At 42.8% G+C, this 17,611-nt stretch overlaps 1 protein-coding gene across 1 annotated transcript; it reads left to right on the plus strand.

Annotated features, from left to right (window-relative positions):
- The first annotated feature begins 639 nt into the window (after window positions 1-639).
- si:dkey-3h3.3 (uncharacterized protein LOC100144568 homolog) lies at window positions 640-13,145 on the plus strand. The gene is made up of 4 exons (XM_034691466.1): window positions 640-769; window positions 3,250-4,233; window positions 8,419-8,636; window positions 12,732-13,145. Exons 1-4 carry the CDS (start codon window positions 764-766, stop codon window positions 12,799-12,801), a joined length of 1,278 nt encoding a protein of 425 aa, XP_034547357.1. The 5' UTR covers window positions 640-763; the 3' UTR covers window positions 12,802-13,145.
- The last annotated feature ends 4,466 nt before the right edge of the window (window positions 13,146-17,611 follow it).

The following is a 17,611-nucleotide window of genomic DNA, read 5'->3' on the forward strand; positions in this document are numbered from 1 at the left end:
CAGCTGATCTCAACATCCTCTCATTGGCGGTCGATTTAAGCTGCAAGTCTCCCCGTCTCCGCCTCTGCTTTGACAGTGCTCCTGCTGTCCTGCTCAGTGCTGTGTGTGCAAACTTCATACCCACCTCCTCCCCGGCATCCACCTGCAAGCTCCGAGGGGGGTTAGTCCTATCTCATTACTCCTAAATGTCTGCATTTAAATAATCTATGAGGAGTAATGAGGTTCGAAGCCCATACGCCATACTGTATGCTGCAATAAACTTTATCTTAAGTAAACGTGAGTTGTCTGACTGAAATTCCTTTTCTGTAAAAATGAAATGTTTAAGTGTTTCAGGACTGGTAAAAATGTTTCATCTTTTGTAAATTTGTTTTCTTAAATGTTAATTTGTAAGTATTTTGCTGATGTAATTTTGTTTTATAAAATGTAAAAAAAAAATTCCCAAAACTTGAATTTGTCTCCAACTTTGTAAAAGTGTCTCATCTCTTGTAAATGTGTTTTGTCCTTCAGGGCCACCGTACTCCTGACCCATTAACACAGGCTGAGTAACAGAAATATGAACACCACACTGGGAAGGCTGTGGAAATGTTCTGTGGAGACTGACGTCATTGTGGGGGGGAATACCCGCAGTGTCCAGCAGAGGGCGCTGCAGGACACGAGATGAAAGAAGACTGAGCACGAAAGTGAAACTAAACTCGGAGTGTGTGTGTGAGTGTGTGTACAGAGAAACAACGAGCTGCTGCTGTGGAGAAGTAACAACTGAAACATGGAGGTAAGACTGAAACATCCACTCCTAAAGAGCTCCAAGAGAAGAAAGAGAGAGAGAGGGAGCAGAGAGAAGAGTCCGGGTCGCTCCTGTTCCCCGTCGTGTTTTTAACAGAGTTAGGAAACTGCCGACCGAGTCCCTGATCTAACCGAGGGTTTTCACCCTGACTTTACTTGATTAGTATCAAAATATCCTACCGATGTGGGCCTCTAACCTTTAACACAGCAGACCAACAATCCTAATCCCCCTCTGGACTCTCTGGTTCCCCCTGGTCCCCCCTGACCTGGTGCTCAGTGCTCGGTTTGACCTCTCCGTGCTGAGGACCGACGGAGCTCACCTCAGATCCACCTGGGGTCAAACCTGACCCATATTAAGTTCCACGAGTTAGTGTTTGTGTATCTGTTGGACAGTCTAAGTCGTCTCTGAGTCCTGATTCCTCCCTGACTTTAAAGGTGGACTTTGAGTTTACACTAGAGCGGGAACTCACCCTGAGATGGGAGGACTGATCGTAGGTCTGATGTAGACTTTTTAGAACATGGACCATAATCCAAAGATGAAGATGTTGTTATTAACAGTTAGTTTTAGTCAGGAGGTCAATGGGAGGACTAAGGTAAAAAGCAGTGCCTTTAAATTCAGCTGTCAGCTGTTCATAACAATCTATTATCAGTGAGGCTAGCACAGATCTAAAAAATAAACCTGCAGTTCCTCCAGTGTCCACTAGAGTGTGTCTCCTGCAGTGAGTCAGTCCCCATAGAGCCCCATGTTAAAATGTTACAGCAGAAATAAACATGTTTACAGCCTGGTACAGAAACAGTTTGGGTCTCTATAGATCATTTCTCTCTTCATGACAACTGTACGGCTGAATTTATAAACAGCTCACCTGATTACAGCAGGTTATTACCCAGCTGTGTTCAATACTTGATTCTGATTGGCTGAAACCCCATAACAATAGAAACAAACACCAGGGACAACCTGATCACACACTTCATATCAAATCAATCTGCAGAGAGGAGAACAGAACGGAACAGATCAAAGCAGAATAGAATGGAACAGATCAAAGCAGAACAGAATAAGACAGATCAAAGCAGAATAGAATGGAACAGATCGAAGCAGAATAGAATGGAACAGATCAAAGCAGAATAGAACGGAACAGATCAAAGTAGAATAGAATGGAACAGATCAGATCGAAGTAGAATAGAATGGAATGGAACAGATCAAAGTAGAATAGAATGGAATGGAATGGAACAGATCAAAGTAGAATAGAATGGAATGGAACAGATCAGAGTAGAATAGAATGGAATGGAACAGATCAAAGCAAGAAGAACAGAATGGAACATATCAAAGGAGAATAGAATGGAACAGATCAAAGCAGAATAGAATGGAACAGATCAAAGCAGAATGGAATGGAACAGATCAAAGCAGAATAGAATGGAACAGATCAAAGCAGAATAGAACGGAACAGATCAAAGTAGAATAGAATGGAACAGATCAAAGCAGAATAGAACGGAATTGAACAGATCAAAGGAGAATGGAGCGCAACAGATCAAAGTAGAATAGAACGGAACAGATCAAAGTAGAATAGAATGGAATGGAACAGATCAAAGTAGAATAGAATGGAATGGAACAGATCAAAGGAGAATGGAGCGGAACAGATCAAAGTAGAATAGAATGGAATGGAACAGGTCAAAGTAGAATAGAATGGAATGGAATGGAACAGATCAAAGTAGAATAGAATAGAACGGAACAGATCAAAGTAGAATAGAATGGAATGGAACAGATCAAAGTAGAATAGAATGGAATGGAACAGATCAAAGGAGAATGGAGCGGAACAGATCAAAGTAGAATAGAATGGAACGGAACAGATCAAAGTAGAATAGAATGGAATGGAACAGATCAAAGTAGAATAGAATGGAATGGAACAGATCAAAGTAAAATAGAATGGAATGGAATGGAACAGATCAAAGTAGAATAGAATAGAATGGAACAGATCAAAGTAGAATAGAATAGAATGGAACAGATCAAAGTAGAATGGAATGGAACAGATCAAAAGAGAATGGAATGGAATGCTTTGATTGATCAAAGCCAAATAACTACAGTCATTAATTGTAGACAGATAAAGAGACACCAGGGACGACCATATACATGTCAGTTTAATCTGAGTAAAGGAGTCGGTCACATGTCCCTCTGTCTGTTGACACTGTGGTAAAAACTCTCTATTGCTCATTTCTCTCTTCATGACAACTGTACAGGCTGAATTTATAAACAACTCACCTGTTTACAGCAGATCAAGGATTAAAGGGAGGTAGGATTAGGGGCGTGGCCTCTTTGAGTGACAGGTGAGAGCTGCTAGGTGTCACCATAGGTTTTTAGTGAGACTGAAGTTTCGGGGCTCAGTGCTGCATCCAGAAAAGAGACCCTCAGTAACAAGCACAGAAACATGAAGCTGGAAGTGTGCTGCTGATATCTGGCTTCTTCTCTTGTTGCAGTTCATCACAGACGTCTGTGTCCTCATCGATGTGGCTGGTTTCCAAGATCAGACCGGACTAAAGAAGGCCCTTCAGCCCTACAGACTAGAAAAGAAAGGCTCCTGCTACAAAGTGACAGGAACCTTTAGAGAGATAGAGAAGCTCTCGGTCAGACTGTCAGCAGTGAGGGGTCAGTCAAGCCCTGAGACACGCAGAGCCACCAATCAGCAGGAGAAACAGGAAACAGCTGACCTCCGATCTGTGGATGTGTCCCGCTCCGTCCTGGACTACATGGAGCAGAGGTGTGCCCCGCAGCTGAGTAAAATCATCGGGACCAGATTCAACATGGAGACCCAGCCTGGAGGATCCAGCAGCTCAGTGAAGGTCACCTTCAGACCCCGGCATGTCTCCGACCCTTCTGTTCGCGCTGACTTCATCAGGCAGAGATTCATCACTTTCTACCAGAGGACGGCCTCAGACCTGCAGACCACCTCAGTGAGTCGTCAACATTACAAAGACCTGCAGACGAGGTTCCCACAGCTCCTGTTTCAACCGGGCCTCAGCAAACATGAGGTGTCGGTGACCGGACACTTTGTGCACATCGCTGAACTGAAAGAGTTCCTCTCACCGAACAGAGCCGGCTCCAGCAGGAGTCCAGAGAACAGACGTCCAGCAGAGAGCCGGAGCAGCAGAGCCTTGGGTCCTTCACCTGAAGTCAGCAGAGCACCTGAAGACGAAGAACCGTGTCCCATCTGTATGGAGCCGATCAAAGCTTCACAAAGAGAGACTCTAAAGTGCAAACACTCGTTCTGCAAAGCCTGCCTGAAACAAGCTTTTAGCTATAAACCTGTGTGTCCTACATGTGGAGCTCTGTACGGAGTCCTGACAGGAACTCAACCTGAAGGAGGAACCATGAAATACACTAAAGACTCCTTATCTCTGCCCGGGTACAAGAAATATGGAACAATAACCATCCAATACTACATCCCAAGTGGCATCCAAAAGGTAAGAACAAAGCTCTGTCCCACCTTCATTATAATTAAAAACCTGCTTTATCCACATGCCACTGGATGATAACTATAGGTGCATTTGGACCAAGAGTTCTGGGGTCTTTTAGCCCCCAGAACTACTTTCCCCTGAACTAAAAGGTTCCTGTGCCCCCATTGTTGTTTGCGTTTCCACCACGGGTTGAAGTCCTGGGTAGATTGTCCAAATCAGGCCAGTATGGAGGAAAAAAAAGTAAATGCACTACACCACCAGACCAGTAGAGGGCAGTAAAACAAAGAGGAATGCCATTCATCACACATGACACCATAGAAGCAGACGGACAGGCAGGTATCATTATGAGCAACACAACAGTTAGCCTGTTAGCATGAAGAGACTCAGCTGGTCTGTTTTAGATGGTGCTATATTTCATCACAGATGGATTCACTGAATCAACACGTGAGAGGAGATAAGCGCGAGTAGCAAAGACGTTTCAACACGCCTTTAAAATCCTTTTGAACTCAAAAAGCCGTGGCAGAGATCGACCGGTGTTTTGGTTTAAACAGCGACCCTGTTAACTGGAGACTCTCAGCCGGATGCATCCCTCATAAACGTCTTTAGACGATCATTAAATATCTGATGAGGATATTTTGAAATCTGAATAAAAACTAAACTAGTTTGCATTCCCAGGAACTCCCTCTGTGATTCAACAGCTGTGTAAACTCCACAAACACTGACACGTTCAGCTGAAGGTCTCCTGTTTATAGGGTCACTTTTAAAACCATAACACCGGGAGAGACCAAGCGGCAACCTCCGGTCTCAAACGATGAAGCCCATGCCGAAGTGTTATAAACTGCAATTCATCGAGAATCCGCTTGAGGCTGGCTGCAGAAACACCTAAAACCACATACACACTCCTTCAAAGAAGACCATCTTTACAGCAGAAATAAACATGTTTACAGTCTGGTTCAAAAAACAGCTTGGGTCTACATAGCTAATCTGTCTATCGGCACCATGGGAGAAGTTCCCTCGGCTGGTGGTGAAGCTTTCAGCAGTGTGTCTGCCCCCTGGTGGCTGGCTGCAGTATAGGTAAAAAAAGAATCTGTCTCTGTTTCTCCCATCCGTATGCTGTGGTGATATGTGGTTAGTATTTGACTGTTTTGTGTTCAAGGCCTCTTTTTTTATGAAAAGTTTCTTTTTCGTTAGTTATTAGAGTTTAAAAAACAGGGTTTTACTTCCTGTTTCCTTTGATTCACAGCCGCCGTGGAGTGAAACTTCAAAGGACACACAGCGTCTTGTGACGCTACGCTGTAGGGTGGAGCTTGTTACAGTGGCTTCACAGGCTCTGGCTGCACAATGGCTGCCCCCAGGAGAGGGATTTTTTGGCTTCAGAATCGTACAACGGGAAGAGGCGGAGCAACGCTGTCAGTTTTTATTTACAGTCTATGATCGGCACACACTGTACGGGGGTGATTTTTTTTCTAACATGACGGTTCAGAAGATATTAAGATTAAGAGCTTTTGTCCAAATAAGGACATGACTGACTTGACTCCCAGTCAGGAACACACAGCTGTTGTCTAACAGGCTCAAACTCCGCCTCTTTACATCACGCTCTGCCTGGTTGAGTTCAGCATTTTTAATATGGCTGCCACCGCCGATTGGCTTCAAAACAGCGCTCAGAAACAGATTGGGGCTTGACAGACATGACTTCCACTACAGAGTCATGTCTGTTTTTAATGCAGTGACTTCCACTACAGAGTCATGTCTGTTTTTAATGCAGTGACTTCCACTACAGAGTCATGTCTGTTTTTAATGCAGTGACTTCCACTACAGAGTCATGTCTGTTTTTAATGCAGTGACTTCCACTACAGAGTCATGTCTGTTTTTAATGCAGTGACTTCTACTACAGAGTCATGTCTGTTTTAATGCAGTGACTTCCACTACAGAGTCATGTCTGTTTTTAATGCAGTGACTTCCACTACAGAGTCATGGCTGTTTATAATGCAGTGATTTCCACTACAGAGTCATGTCTGTGTTTAATGCAGTGACTTCCACTACAGAGTCATGTCTGTTTTGAATGCAGTGACTTCCACTACAGAGTCATGGCTGTTTATAATGCAGTGATCTCCACTACAGAGTCATGTCTGTTTTTAATGCAGTGATTTCCACTACAGAGTCATGTCTGTTTTGAATGCAGTGACTTCAACTACAGAGTCATGTCTGTTTTTAATGCAGTGATTTACACTACAGAGTCATGTCTGTTTTGAATGCAGTGATTTCCACTAGAGTCATGTCTGTTTTTAATGCAGTGACTTCCACTACAGTCATGTCTGTGTTTAATGCAGTGACTTCTACTACAGAGTCATGTCTGTTTTTAATGCAGTGACTTCCACTACAGAGTCATGTCTGTTTTTAAAGCAGTGACTTCCACTACAGAGTCATGTCTGTTTTTAAAGCAGTGACTTCCACTACAGAGTCATGTCTGTTTTTAAAGCAGTGACTTCCACTACAGAGTCATGTCTGTTTTTAATGTAGTGACTTCCACTACAGAGTCATGTCTGTTTTTAATGCAGTGACTTCCACTACAGAGTCATGTCTGTTTTTAATGCAGTGACTTCCACTACAGAGTCATGTCTGTTTATAATGCAGTGATCTCCACTACAGAGTCATGTCTGTGTTTAATGCAGTGACTTCCACTACAGTCATGTCTGTGTTTAATGCAGTGACTTCTACTACAGAGTCATGTCTGTTTTTAATGCAGTGACTTCCACTACAGAGTCATGTCTGTTTTTAATGCAGTGACTTCCACTACAGAGTCATGTCTGTTTTTAATGTAGTGACTTCCACTACAGAGTCATGTCTGTTTTTAATGCAGTGACTTCCACTACAGAGTCATGTCTGTTTTTAATGCAGTGACTTCCACTACAGAGTCATGTCTGTTTATAATGCAGTGATCTCCACTACAGAGTCATGTCTGTGTTTAATGCAGTGACTTCCACTACAGTCATGTCTGTGTTTAATGCAGTGACTTCTACTACAGAGTCATGTCTGTTTTTAATGCAGTGACTTCCACTACAGAGTCATGTCTGTTTTTAATGCAGTGACTTCTACTACAGAGTCATGTCTGTTTTTAATGCAGTGACTTCCACTACAGACTCATGTCTGTTTTTAATGCAGTGACTTCCACTACAGAGTCATGTCTGTATTTAATGCAGTGACTTCCACTACAGTCATGTCTGTTTTGAATGCAGTGACATCACGGATACTACATCCATATTTTATACAGTCTATGGGAGAGACGCATACAAAAAAAACTAATGAAAGAAAGAGAAATCAAGTGAATCACAGATGTGTGTGATGTTATTGTGGACGGAGGGAGGAATAAAAACACTGAGGTTAATCTACCAATCAGACACGTCCAGCATTGCAGGCCCTGCCCCCCAAAAGCCCCTGGACCTTTAAAAAGTACTACCCCTCCTAGCAGGGGCTCTTTAGGGAGGAGATTATCTACCCCTGAACTAAATTTAGACACTGGGTCCACCGGTCGAAATGCATGTAGTTCGGGGGTAAAGTTCCTCTGGCATTTGAAGAGGAATTCTTGGTAGTTTCAGGTATTAACCAGAGACAGAAGCTAACGGTTTTACCTCACCTTACGGTCTATGGCAGGGCTGTTCAATTAAATATTTGGTCGGCCCGGATTTTCAGACTAAAGACATGAGCTGGGCCAGGGGTTTTGACCAATCAGAATTAAGCATCTTACACAACTGGAAGATCAGTAAGAAAGACGGGTAATATACTTACAGAATTCACCTCAGGCTCTGAGACATCAGATAAACCATATTCAACCATTCTGACATTTCACAGACTGCTGAAACTTCAGATAAAAGCAGGTCCCAAATAGAAGCCCTTTTACCAGCAGGCTGCGGCTACTGATTTCCTCCACAGGGGGCGCCAGATTCAACCCATCATGGTAAACTTCTTACAGTGATTTGAAGAGGAAATGCTATGACAGTAATTTGAGGATTTCAGGCCGAGCAACAGATATGATCACAATGTTATCAGAAAAAGACGTCCACTCAGATGTTGTCTGTATTTTTTTTATATTGTTTTAGATGTTTTTCAGAGATTATTTATGATATATATTTTTTTTTAAATCTCTCTCTCTCTCTCTCTCTCTCTCTCTCTCTCTCTCTCTCGTGTGTGTAGGAGGAGCATCCGAGCCCCGGTCAGCGGTATGAAGGTGCGTCCCGTACAGCGTACCTGCCAAGCAGCCCTGAGGGCGAACAGATCTTGAAGCTCTTGAAGCGAGCCTTCGATCAGAGACTCGTCTTCACCGTGGGTCGATCCACCACCAACGGCAGGAACAACGTGGTCACATGGAACGACATCCACCACAAGACCTCCAGAGACGGAGGACCCACACAGTAAGACATTTAATGTTTCTGTGGTCAATAAACCAGAGTTATAGAAAGAAGCATTTAAACCGTCATAAATGATTAAAGATACAACAAACAGATGTGTTTTTAATCACATGTTGCTGATTAAACTCAAATAAAAATGAACAAAGTATTACAAAGTGTTAAAATGAACAAAACATTGATAAGACAACACTCTGTTAACGATGGTGAACCCAGGAGACCAGTTTCTGGACTTTAAAGTGAAACATGTCCCATTCATGCCTCATAGAGGATTTACCTCTCCTCTTCAGAGCAGAGGACACACAGCGTCCATGATTTCCAAAGAGAATGTCAGCTTTTGATTCATCAGGCCAAAAGGACAGTTTTCCCCTTCCCCTCAGTCTATTTTAAACAGGATCAGGTCCAGAGAAGTCTGCATGATCTGGATCAGGTTTATATATGGATTCCTCTGCATGGTTCAGATTTAACCTGAAATTGTGGATGCAGTGATCACGTCTGTTTATAATGCAGTGATCTCCACTACAGAGTCATGTCTGTTTATAATGCAGTGATCTCCACTACAGAGTCATGTCTGTTTATAATGCAGTGATCTCCACTACAGAGTCATGTCTGTTTTTAATGCAGTGACTTCCACTACAGAGACATGTCTGTTTTTAATGCAGTGATCTCCACTACAGAGTCATGTCTGTTTTTAATGCAGTGACTTCCACTACAGAGACATGTCTGTTTTTAATGCAGTGACTTCCACTACAGAGTCATGTCTGTTTTTAATGCAGTGACTTCCACTACAGAGTCATGTCTGTTTTTCATGCAGTGACTTCCACTACAGAGACATGTCTGTTTTTAATGCAGTGATCTCCACTACAGAGTCATGTCTGTTTTTAATGCCGTGACTTCCACTACAGTCATGTCTGTTTTTAATGCAGTGACTTCCACTACAGAGTCATGTCTGTTTTTAATGCAGTGACTTCCACTACAGTCATGTCTGTTTTTAATGCAGTGACTTCCACTACAGAGACATGTCTGTTTTTAATGCAGTGATCTCCACTACAGAGTCATGGCTGTTTTTAATGCAGTGACTTCCACTACAGAGACATGTCTGTTTTTAATGCAGTGACTTCCACTACAGAGTCATGTCTGTTTTTAATGCAGTGACTTCCACTACAGAGTCATGTCTGTTTTTCATGCAGTGACTTCCACTACAGAGACATGTCTGTTTTTAATGCAGTGATCTCCACTACAGAGTCATGTCTGTTTTTAATGCCGTGACTTCCACTACAGTCATGTCTGTTTTTAATGCAGTGACTTCCACTACAGAGTCATGTCTGTTTTTAATGCAGTGACTTCCACTACAGTCATGTCTGTTTTTAATGCAGTGACTTCCACTACAGAGACATGTCTGTTTTTAATGCAGTGATCTCCACTACAGAGTCATGGCTGTTTTTAATGCAGTGACTTCCACTACAGAGTCATGTCTGTTTTTAATGCCGTGACTTCCACTGCAGTCATGCCTGTTTTTAATGCAGTGACTTCCACTGCAGTCATGTCTGTTTTTAATGCAGTGACTTCCACTACAGAGACATGTCTGTTTTTAATGCAGTGACTTCCACTACAGAGTCATGTCTGTTTTTAATGCAGTGACTTCCACTACAGAGTCATGTCTGTTTTTAATGCAGTGACTTCCACCACAGAGTCATGTCTGTTTTTAATGCAGTGACTTCCACTACAAGGTCATGTCTGTTTTTTAATGCAGTGACTTCCACTACAGAGTCATGTCTGTTTTTTAATGCAGTGATCTCCACTACAGAGTCATGTCTGTTTTTAATGCAGTGACTTCCACTACAGAGTCGCGTCTGTGTTTAATGCAGTGACTTCCACTACAGAGTCATGTCTGTTTTTAATGCAGTGACTTCCACTACAGAGTCGCGTCTGTTTTTAATGCAGTGACTTCTACTACAGAGTCATGTCTGTATTTAATGCAGTGACTTCCACTCCAGAGTCATGTCTGTTTTTAATGCAGTGACTTCCACTACAGAGTCATGTCTGTTTTTAATGCAGTGACTTCCACTACAGTCATGTCTGTTTTGAATGCAGTGACTTCCACTACAGAGTCATGTCTGTTTTTAATGCAGTGACTTCCACTACAGTCATATCTGTTTTGAATGCAGTGACTTCCACTACAGTCATGTCTGTTTTTAATGCAGTGACTTCCACTACAGAGACATGTCTGTTTTTAATGCAGTGACTTCCACTACAGAGTCATGTCTGTTTTTAATGCAGTGACTTCCACTGTAGAGTCATGTCTGTTTTTAATGCAGTGACTTCCACTACAGTCATTTCTGTTTTTAATGCAGTGACTTCCACTACAGTCATGTCTGTTTTTAATGCAGTGACTTCCACTACAGAGTCATGTCTGTTTTTAATGCAGTGACTTCTACTACAGAGTCATGTCTGTGTTTAATGCAGTGACTTCCACTACAGAGTCATGTCTGTTTTTAATGCAGTGACTTCCACTACAGAGTCATGCCTGTGTTTAATGCAGTGACTTCCACTACAGAGTCATGTCTGTTTTTAATGCAGTGACTTCCACTAGAGTCATGTCTGTTTTTAATGCAGTGACTTCCACTACAGAGTCATGTCTGTTTTTAATGCAGTGACTTCCACTACAGAGTCATGTCTGTTTTTAATGCAGTGACTTCCACTACAGAGTCATGTCTGTTTTTAATGCAGTGACTTCCACTACAGAGTCATGTCTGTTTTTAATGCAGTGACTTCCACTACAGAGTCATGTCTGTTTTTAATGCAGTGACTTCCACTACAGAGTCATGTCTGTTTTGAATGCAGTGACTTCCACTACAGAGTCATGTCTGTTTTGAATGCAGTGACTTCCACTACAGAGTCATGTCTGTTTCTAATGCAGTGACTTCCACTACAGTCATGTCTGTTTTTAATGCAGTGATCTCCACTACAGAGTCATGTCTGTTTTTAATGCAGTGACTTCCACTACAGAGCCATGTCTGTTTTTAATGCAGTGACTTCCACTACAGAGTCATGTCTGTTTTGAATGCAGTGACTTCCACTACAGAGTCATGTCTGTTTTGAATGCAGTGACTTCCACTACAGAGTCATGTCTGTTTTTAATGCAGTGACTTCCACTACAGAGTCATGTCTGTTTTTAATGCAGTGACTTCCACTACAGAGTCATGTCTGTTTTGAATGCAGTGACTTCCACTACAGAGTCATGTCTGTTTCTAATGCAGTGACTTCCACTACAGTCATGTCTGTTTTTAATGCAGTGATCTCCACTACAGAGTCATGTCTGTTTTTAATGCAGTGACTTCCACTACAGAGCCATGTCTGTTTTTAATGCAGTGACTTCCACTACAGAGTCATGTCTGTTTTGAATGCAGTGACTTCCACTACAGAGTCATGTCTGTTTTGAATGCAGTGACTTCCACTACAGAGTCATGTCTGTTTTTAATGCAGTGACTTCCACTACAGAGCCATGTCTGTTTTTAATGCAGTGACTTCCACTACAGAGTCATGTCTGTTTTGAATGCAGTGACTTCCACTACAGAGTCATGTCTGTTTTTAATGCAGTGACTTCCACTACAGAGTCATGTCTGTTTTTAATGCAGTGACTTCCACTACAGTCATTTTGATACCCAGACATATGACTAACCTGTTGATCTTAAACCTCAGTAGTTGGAGATGTTCCTGCAGATGTTTTGTTGTCCCTGTTCCAGCGTTTGAAACATGCTGCTGCATCAGATTTAAAATGAGCATTTATTTTTCATAGAACATTTTTCAATTTCAACCTTTGATATGTTATTTTTTAAAGAATTAAAATTATTTACAAACCATCACATTCTGTATTTTTATCATCTTACACAGCGTCCTCACTTCTGTAGTCTTTCTTTTGACATTAAAGATAGGAGGAGCTTATTCATGCAGCCTAAATGTAACCATCATGTGATTTATAAGAGGAACTCTAGAATCTGAATGCACTCTGACATACTGTATGAACAGTGTAGTTTTTTTTAACTGTGACTGTTTCTCTATTCACACAAACTCACTGTGATTGTGTCTGTGTGTTTGCAGGTACGGATATCCAGATCCAGATTACCTGAGCCGAGTCCGGGATGAACTGAAAGTCAAAGGGATTGAATGAGTGACTGTTGGAGGTTTATGTTGTCTGTTTTAAAGTTGTTCTCATGATAAAGGTTGGAGTCAGCTGAGAGGTGATGCTCTCATCTGATTGGTCTGATGAATGTTTGACGTCGGCTCTGGATTGGGGTCTTTTTCACGGACAGCTGGATCTCTCCATCCTAACATATATCAACACATGTATGAATGTTTGTTATTTGTATTCACCTTCATCAGGATTCATGTATTCTCTTAAATCCTTTATAGTCGTTAATCACAGTTTGTAATGATTAGTGTCTGAGTGTGAGCTGAACCTGTAAGAACACTGAACACACATTAAAATCACTGATGATGATTAGGCACTTCCAAGCTCTTGGTTTATTTCAGAGGGTTAAAGAAAGTACGTAGACAGAGGTCCCTTTATTTAGACAACATGTATAATCTCTCATATTCACCCTGCAGTCTGAGGGATGAAGATCACCTCTTCCTCTCAAACAGTCACTGAATCATCAGCCCAGCCCGCTGCTACATACAAGATCAGAGGGAGGAAACACAACAAGATCCATGATGTGAACGATGAGACAGAGCTGACACAGAAAGAAACATCACGTGGAAATCAAATCCAGGCGATCAGAACTTAAGAGCAGGGTGTGGATATAAAGGCGTCATGAAATTAGAGAGCAGCTGTGACATCATGATGATGATGATGATGGCCGTGAGTCTGTCTGATACAAAAATACACGTAGAAACACCAACATCTGGAATGTGAGCCGTATCTCTTCTTCCTCTGATTCCATCCTTAAAGGACTTGTTTTTAATAAATACACTTCATGATGTATTTAGAGAGTACAACAGAGCTTTGAAGACTCCAGGGGCCTCATGTACAAAGGATGCGTACGCACAATAACTTGGCGTGCGCTCTTTTTCACTGCAAAATTCAGATGTATGAAGAGTGTCATGTACCCTGGAAATGTGCGGTGCCTCTTGCCAACTTCATGGCGGGCGTACGCAGGTTTCTACAGCTGTTGATCCTTGCGCACAGATTCATACATCTGGATTATTTTGTGCATACAATGTTTTCTGGATTTGAGCGTACGCCATGTTTCAGCTGGAAATCCACGCAAGTCTTTGTACATGAGGCCCCCTGGACATTTAGGTTAATGTTTGCATCCAAATTAAATCTGTGTCGGATGTGTGCGTCCAAAACAGAGACAGGTCCAGGATACATTTAGCCTAGCTTAGCATCGTGACTAGAAGCAAAGGGAAACTGTAGCCTACCTCCTTTAAAAGTGGAAAATACAGTCATGGCCAAAAGTTTTGAGAATGACACAAATATTACATTTTCACAAAGTCTGCTGTTTCAGTTTTTATAATGGCAATTTGCATATACTCCAGAATGTTATGAGGAGTGATCAGCTCAACTGCAATTAATTGCAAAGTCCCTCTTTGCCTTGAAAATGAACTTTATCACCAAAAACACATTTCCACTGCATTTCAGCCCTGCCACAAAAGGACCAGCTAACATCATTTCAATGACACACAGGTGTCACACACATTAACACAGGTGTGGGTGTTGATGAGGACAAGGCTGGCGATCAATCTGTCATGATTGAGTGACTGAACACTTTAAAAGGAAGATGGTGCATGACACCATTGTTCCTCATCTGTTAGCCATGGTTACCTGCAAGGAAACACGTGCAGCCATCATTGCATTGCACAAAAAGGGCCTAACAGGGAAGTTTATAGCAGCGAGTAAGATTGCACCTCAGTCAACCGTCTATCCAATTATCAAGAACTTCAAGGAGAGAGGTTCAATTGTTGCCAAACAGGCTCCAGGGCGCCCAAGAAAGTCCAGCAAGCGCCAGGACCGTCTCCTGAAGGTGTTACAGCTGCGGGATCGGGCCACCACCAGTGCAGAGCTTGCTCAGGAATGGCAGCAGGCAGGTGTGAGTGCATCTGCACACACAGTGAGGCGAAGACCTTTGGAGGAAGGCCTGGTGTCAAGGAGGGCAGCAAAGAAGCCACTTCTCTCCAGTGAAAACATCAGGGACAGACTGATATTCTGCAGAAGGTACAGGGACTGGACTGCTGAGGACTGGGGTAAAGTCATTTTCTCTGATGAATCCCCTTTCCCATTGTTTGGGGCATCTGGAGGAAGGCTTGTTCGGAGAAGACGAGGTGAGCGCTACCATCAGTCCTGTCTCTTGCCAACAGTGAAGCATCCTGAGACCATTCATGTGTGGGGTTGCTTTTCGGTCAAGGGAGTGGGCTCTCTCACAATCTTGCCTAAAAACACAGCCATGAATAAAGAATGGTACCAGAACGTCCTCCGAGAGCAACTTCTCCCAACCATCCAAGGGCAGTTTGGTGATGAAGAATGCCTTTTCCAGCATGATGGAGCACCTTGCCATAAAGCAAAAGTCATAACAAAATGGCTCGGGGAACAAAACATTAAGATTTTGGGCCCTTGGCCAGGAAACTCCCCAGATCTTAATCCCATTGAGAACTTGTGGTCAATCCTCAAGAGGCGGGTGGACAATCAAAAACCCACAAATTCTGACAAACTCCAAGCATTGATTATGCAAGAATGGACTGCCATCAGTCAGGATTTGGTCCAGAAGTTGATTGACAGCATGCCAGGGAGAATTGCAGAGGTCTTGAAAAAGAAGGGTCAACACTGCAAATATTGACTTATTGCATGAATTCTGTGTAATTCTCAATAAAAGCTTTTGATACTTATGAAATGCTTCTAATTGTATTTCATTATACCATAGAAACATCTGACAAAAACACCTAAAAACCCTGAAGCAGCAGACTTTGTGAAAATGTAATATTCGTGTCATTCTCAAAACTTTTGGCCATGACTGTACTTCTTCAGAAGTCACACAGACAGAAGTCCAGTTTATTAACCTCAAAGCTGAAGGCTTCAGAGACAACACAGGGTCAGTGTTGGTAAAGAAATGGCTCCATGTTTCAGTTTCTCTGAACTGAAACATTGGAGACGTAAATAAATGGTGCAGTTCCTCCAGTGTCCACTAGAGTGTGTCTCCTGCAGTGAGTCAGTCCCCATAGAGCCCCATGTTAAATTAAAGACTGTATAAAATATGGACGTAGTATCCGTGACGTCACCAATCTGTTTCTGAAGAGCTGTTCTGAGGCCAGTCGGCGGCGGTTGCCATATTGCTTCTGTCGAGCGATTGTGACGTAAAGAAGCGGGCTTTGAGTCTCCTAGCCAACAGCTACAGTGTTCCCGCCTGTCAATCAAGTCAGCTGTGCCTCTCACTGGAAGACTTGTAATCTCAATATCTTTGAAATTGCTGCGTTAGGAAAAAATAACCCTCGTACAGTGTGTGCCGATCAAGAAATGAGCTATCCAGACTACACTCGTTTTTTGAGCAAAGCTGTAAAAAATGTTTATTTCTGCTGTAAAGATCGTCTTCTTTGAATAGGTGTGTATGTGGTTTCCTGTCGCCAGTGGACGCTCAAGGAACTGCAGTTTTTAACACTTCCGCGTTGGCTTCATATTTTAAGACTGGAGGTTGCCGCTTAAGGCTGATTTATACTTCTGCGTCTCCCCTACGCAGCAGGGGCTGACGCGGACATGAGCACCACATACTTGTGCGTCGGTGTGTCCGTGTCGCGCAGCAATTCTCCACTGAAACGCCTGAGGGCAGTGTGGTCTCTCTGATAGCCGGTCGCCTGCTTCCGGTCCCGCTACGATCTCTGTTTCCTTTTCCACAGAGATTCAGAGCGTGTTCTGTTAATCTACAGCTGATACATGTTGCTGTTTATCATACAGACATGATTACATGAAGAATAGAGAGGAGGAGATGAAATACACGGACGATGTGCGGCCGATGTCCGGGCTCCCAGAAGTGCTGTGAATGCGGGAAAGACAAAGCCGTCGAGCGGACCAATCACAGAGCTTGCGGTCCGCGTCGGCTCTACGCGTAGTTACATTTTGGAGGAGGTGCACGTCAGCTACGTGCGTAGGCCTCTGCGTAGGTACGTGAGCTACGGGGACATACGGCGTAGGGTACGCCGTCGATTCAACGCAGAAGTATAAATCAGCCTTTAGTGTGAACATGCAGCTCTATGGGGCTCATTGGCTTTTGGGGACAGCCTCAAGTGGACAATTGAGGAACTGCAGTTTCAGGAGTTTTTGAGTCAGCTTTCCAACATGGCGACCTCCATCTCTGGGCTTCATAATTAAACCTCTTCAGGTACCAGTGAGTGGCATCACTGAGACTACAGCCAAGTTTATTATAAACTATAATACCTACGACAGTTTGACCTTTAGTTGTAATCATTTGATGGTAGGGCGATATTTACATCATCTATTCAGAGATTCAAAACAAGAATTCAACGACGTGTTTCCTTTTCCTCTTTACATGATTCCTACGATTTATCCCGTCAGACTGTTTCAGTTACTAGTTGTTGTTTTTTTTTTATTGTTCCAAGTATCTGTGACTTTAAACTCTGTCATGCACCCTGATGAAGTTTAGTGAGCTTAAGTTAGCAGCAGCTCAACTCCTGATGTCCTGCATGTCTTTAAATCATCAGAGAAACACTGGTATTTATGTGCTTCAGTGTGGTTACTGTTTTATAACACCAGGTCTGTTTGTTGTTTCAAGATCCATTAAGAGACTAAGTGTACAGCCTGTCGTGCTGCAGGCCCTGCAGCTCAATGACGCGGACACAAAGGAGAATAAAAACATAAGTGCAGGGATGGAACTGACAGACTGAGCCGACAGAAGGTCTCCTCCTCCCATGAGTCATGTTACAGGAGAAGCCCTTCTTTATTGACCTTCTCTCTTCATCCTCACATATCTCAC

The sequence above is a fragment of the Notolabrus celidotus genome, chromosome 9, assembly GCF_009762535.1.
Source record: "Notolabrus celidotus isolate fNotCel1 chromosome 9, fNotCel1.pri, whole genome shotgun sequence".
NCBI lineage: Eukaryota > Metazoa > Chordata > Actinopteri > Labriformes > Labridae > Notolabrus > Notolabrus celidotus.

Coding starts and splice junctions, on each gene's coding strand:
- si:dkey-3h3.3 (XM_034691466.1), top strand. Junction 4,234..8,418: donor TCCCAAGTGGCATCCAAAAG/GTAAGAACAAAG, acceptor TCGTGTGTGTAG/GAGGAGCATCCGAGCCCCGG. Junction 8,637..12,731: donor AGAGACGGAGGACCCACACA/GTAAGACATTTA, acceptor GTGTGTTTGCAG/GTACGGATATCCAGATCCAG.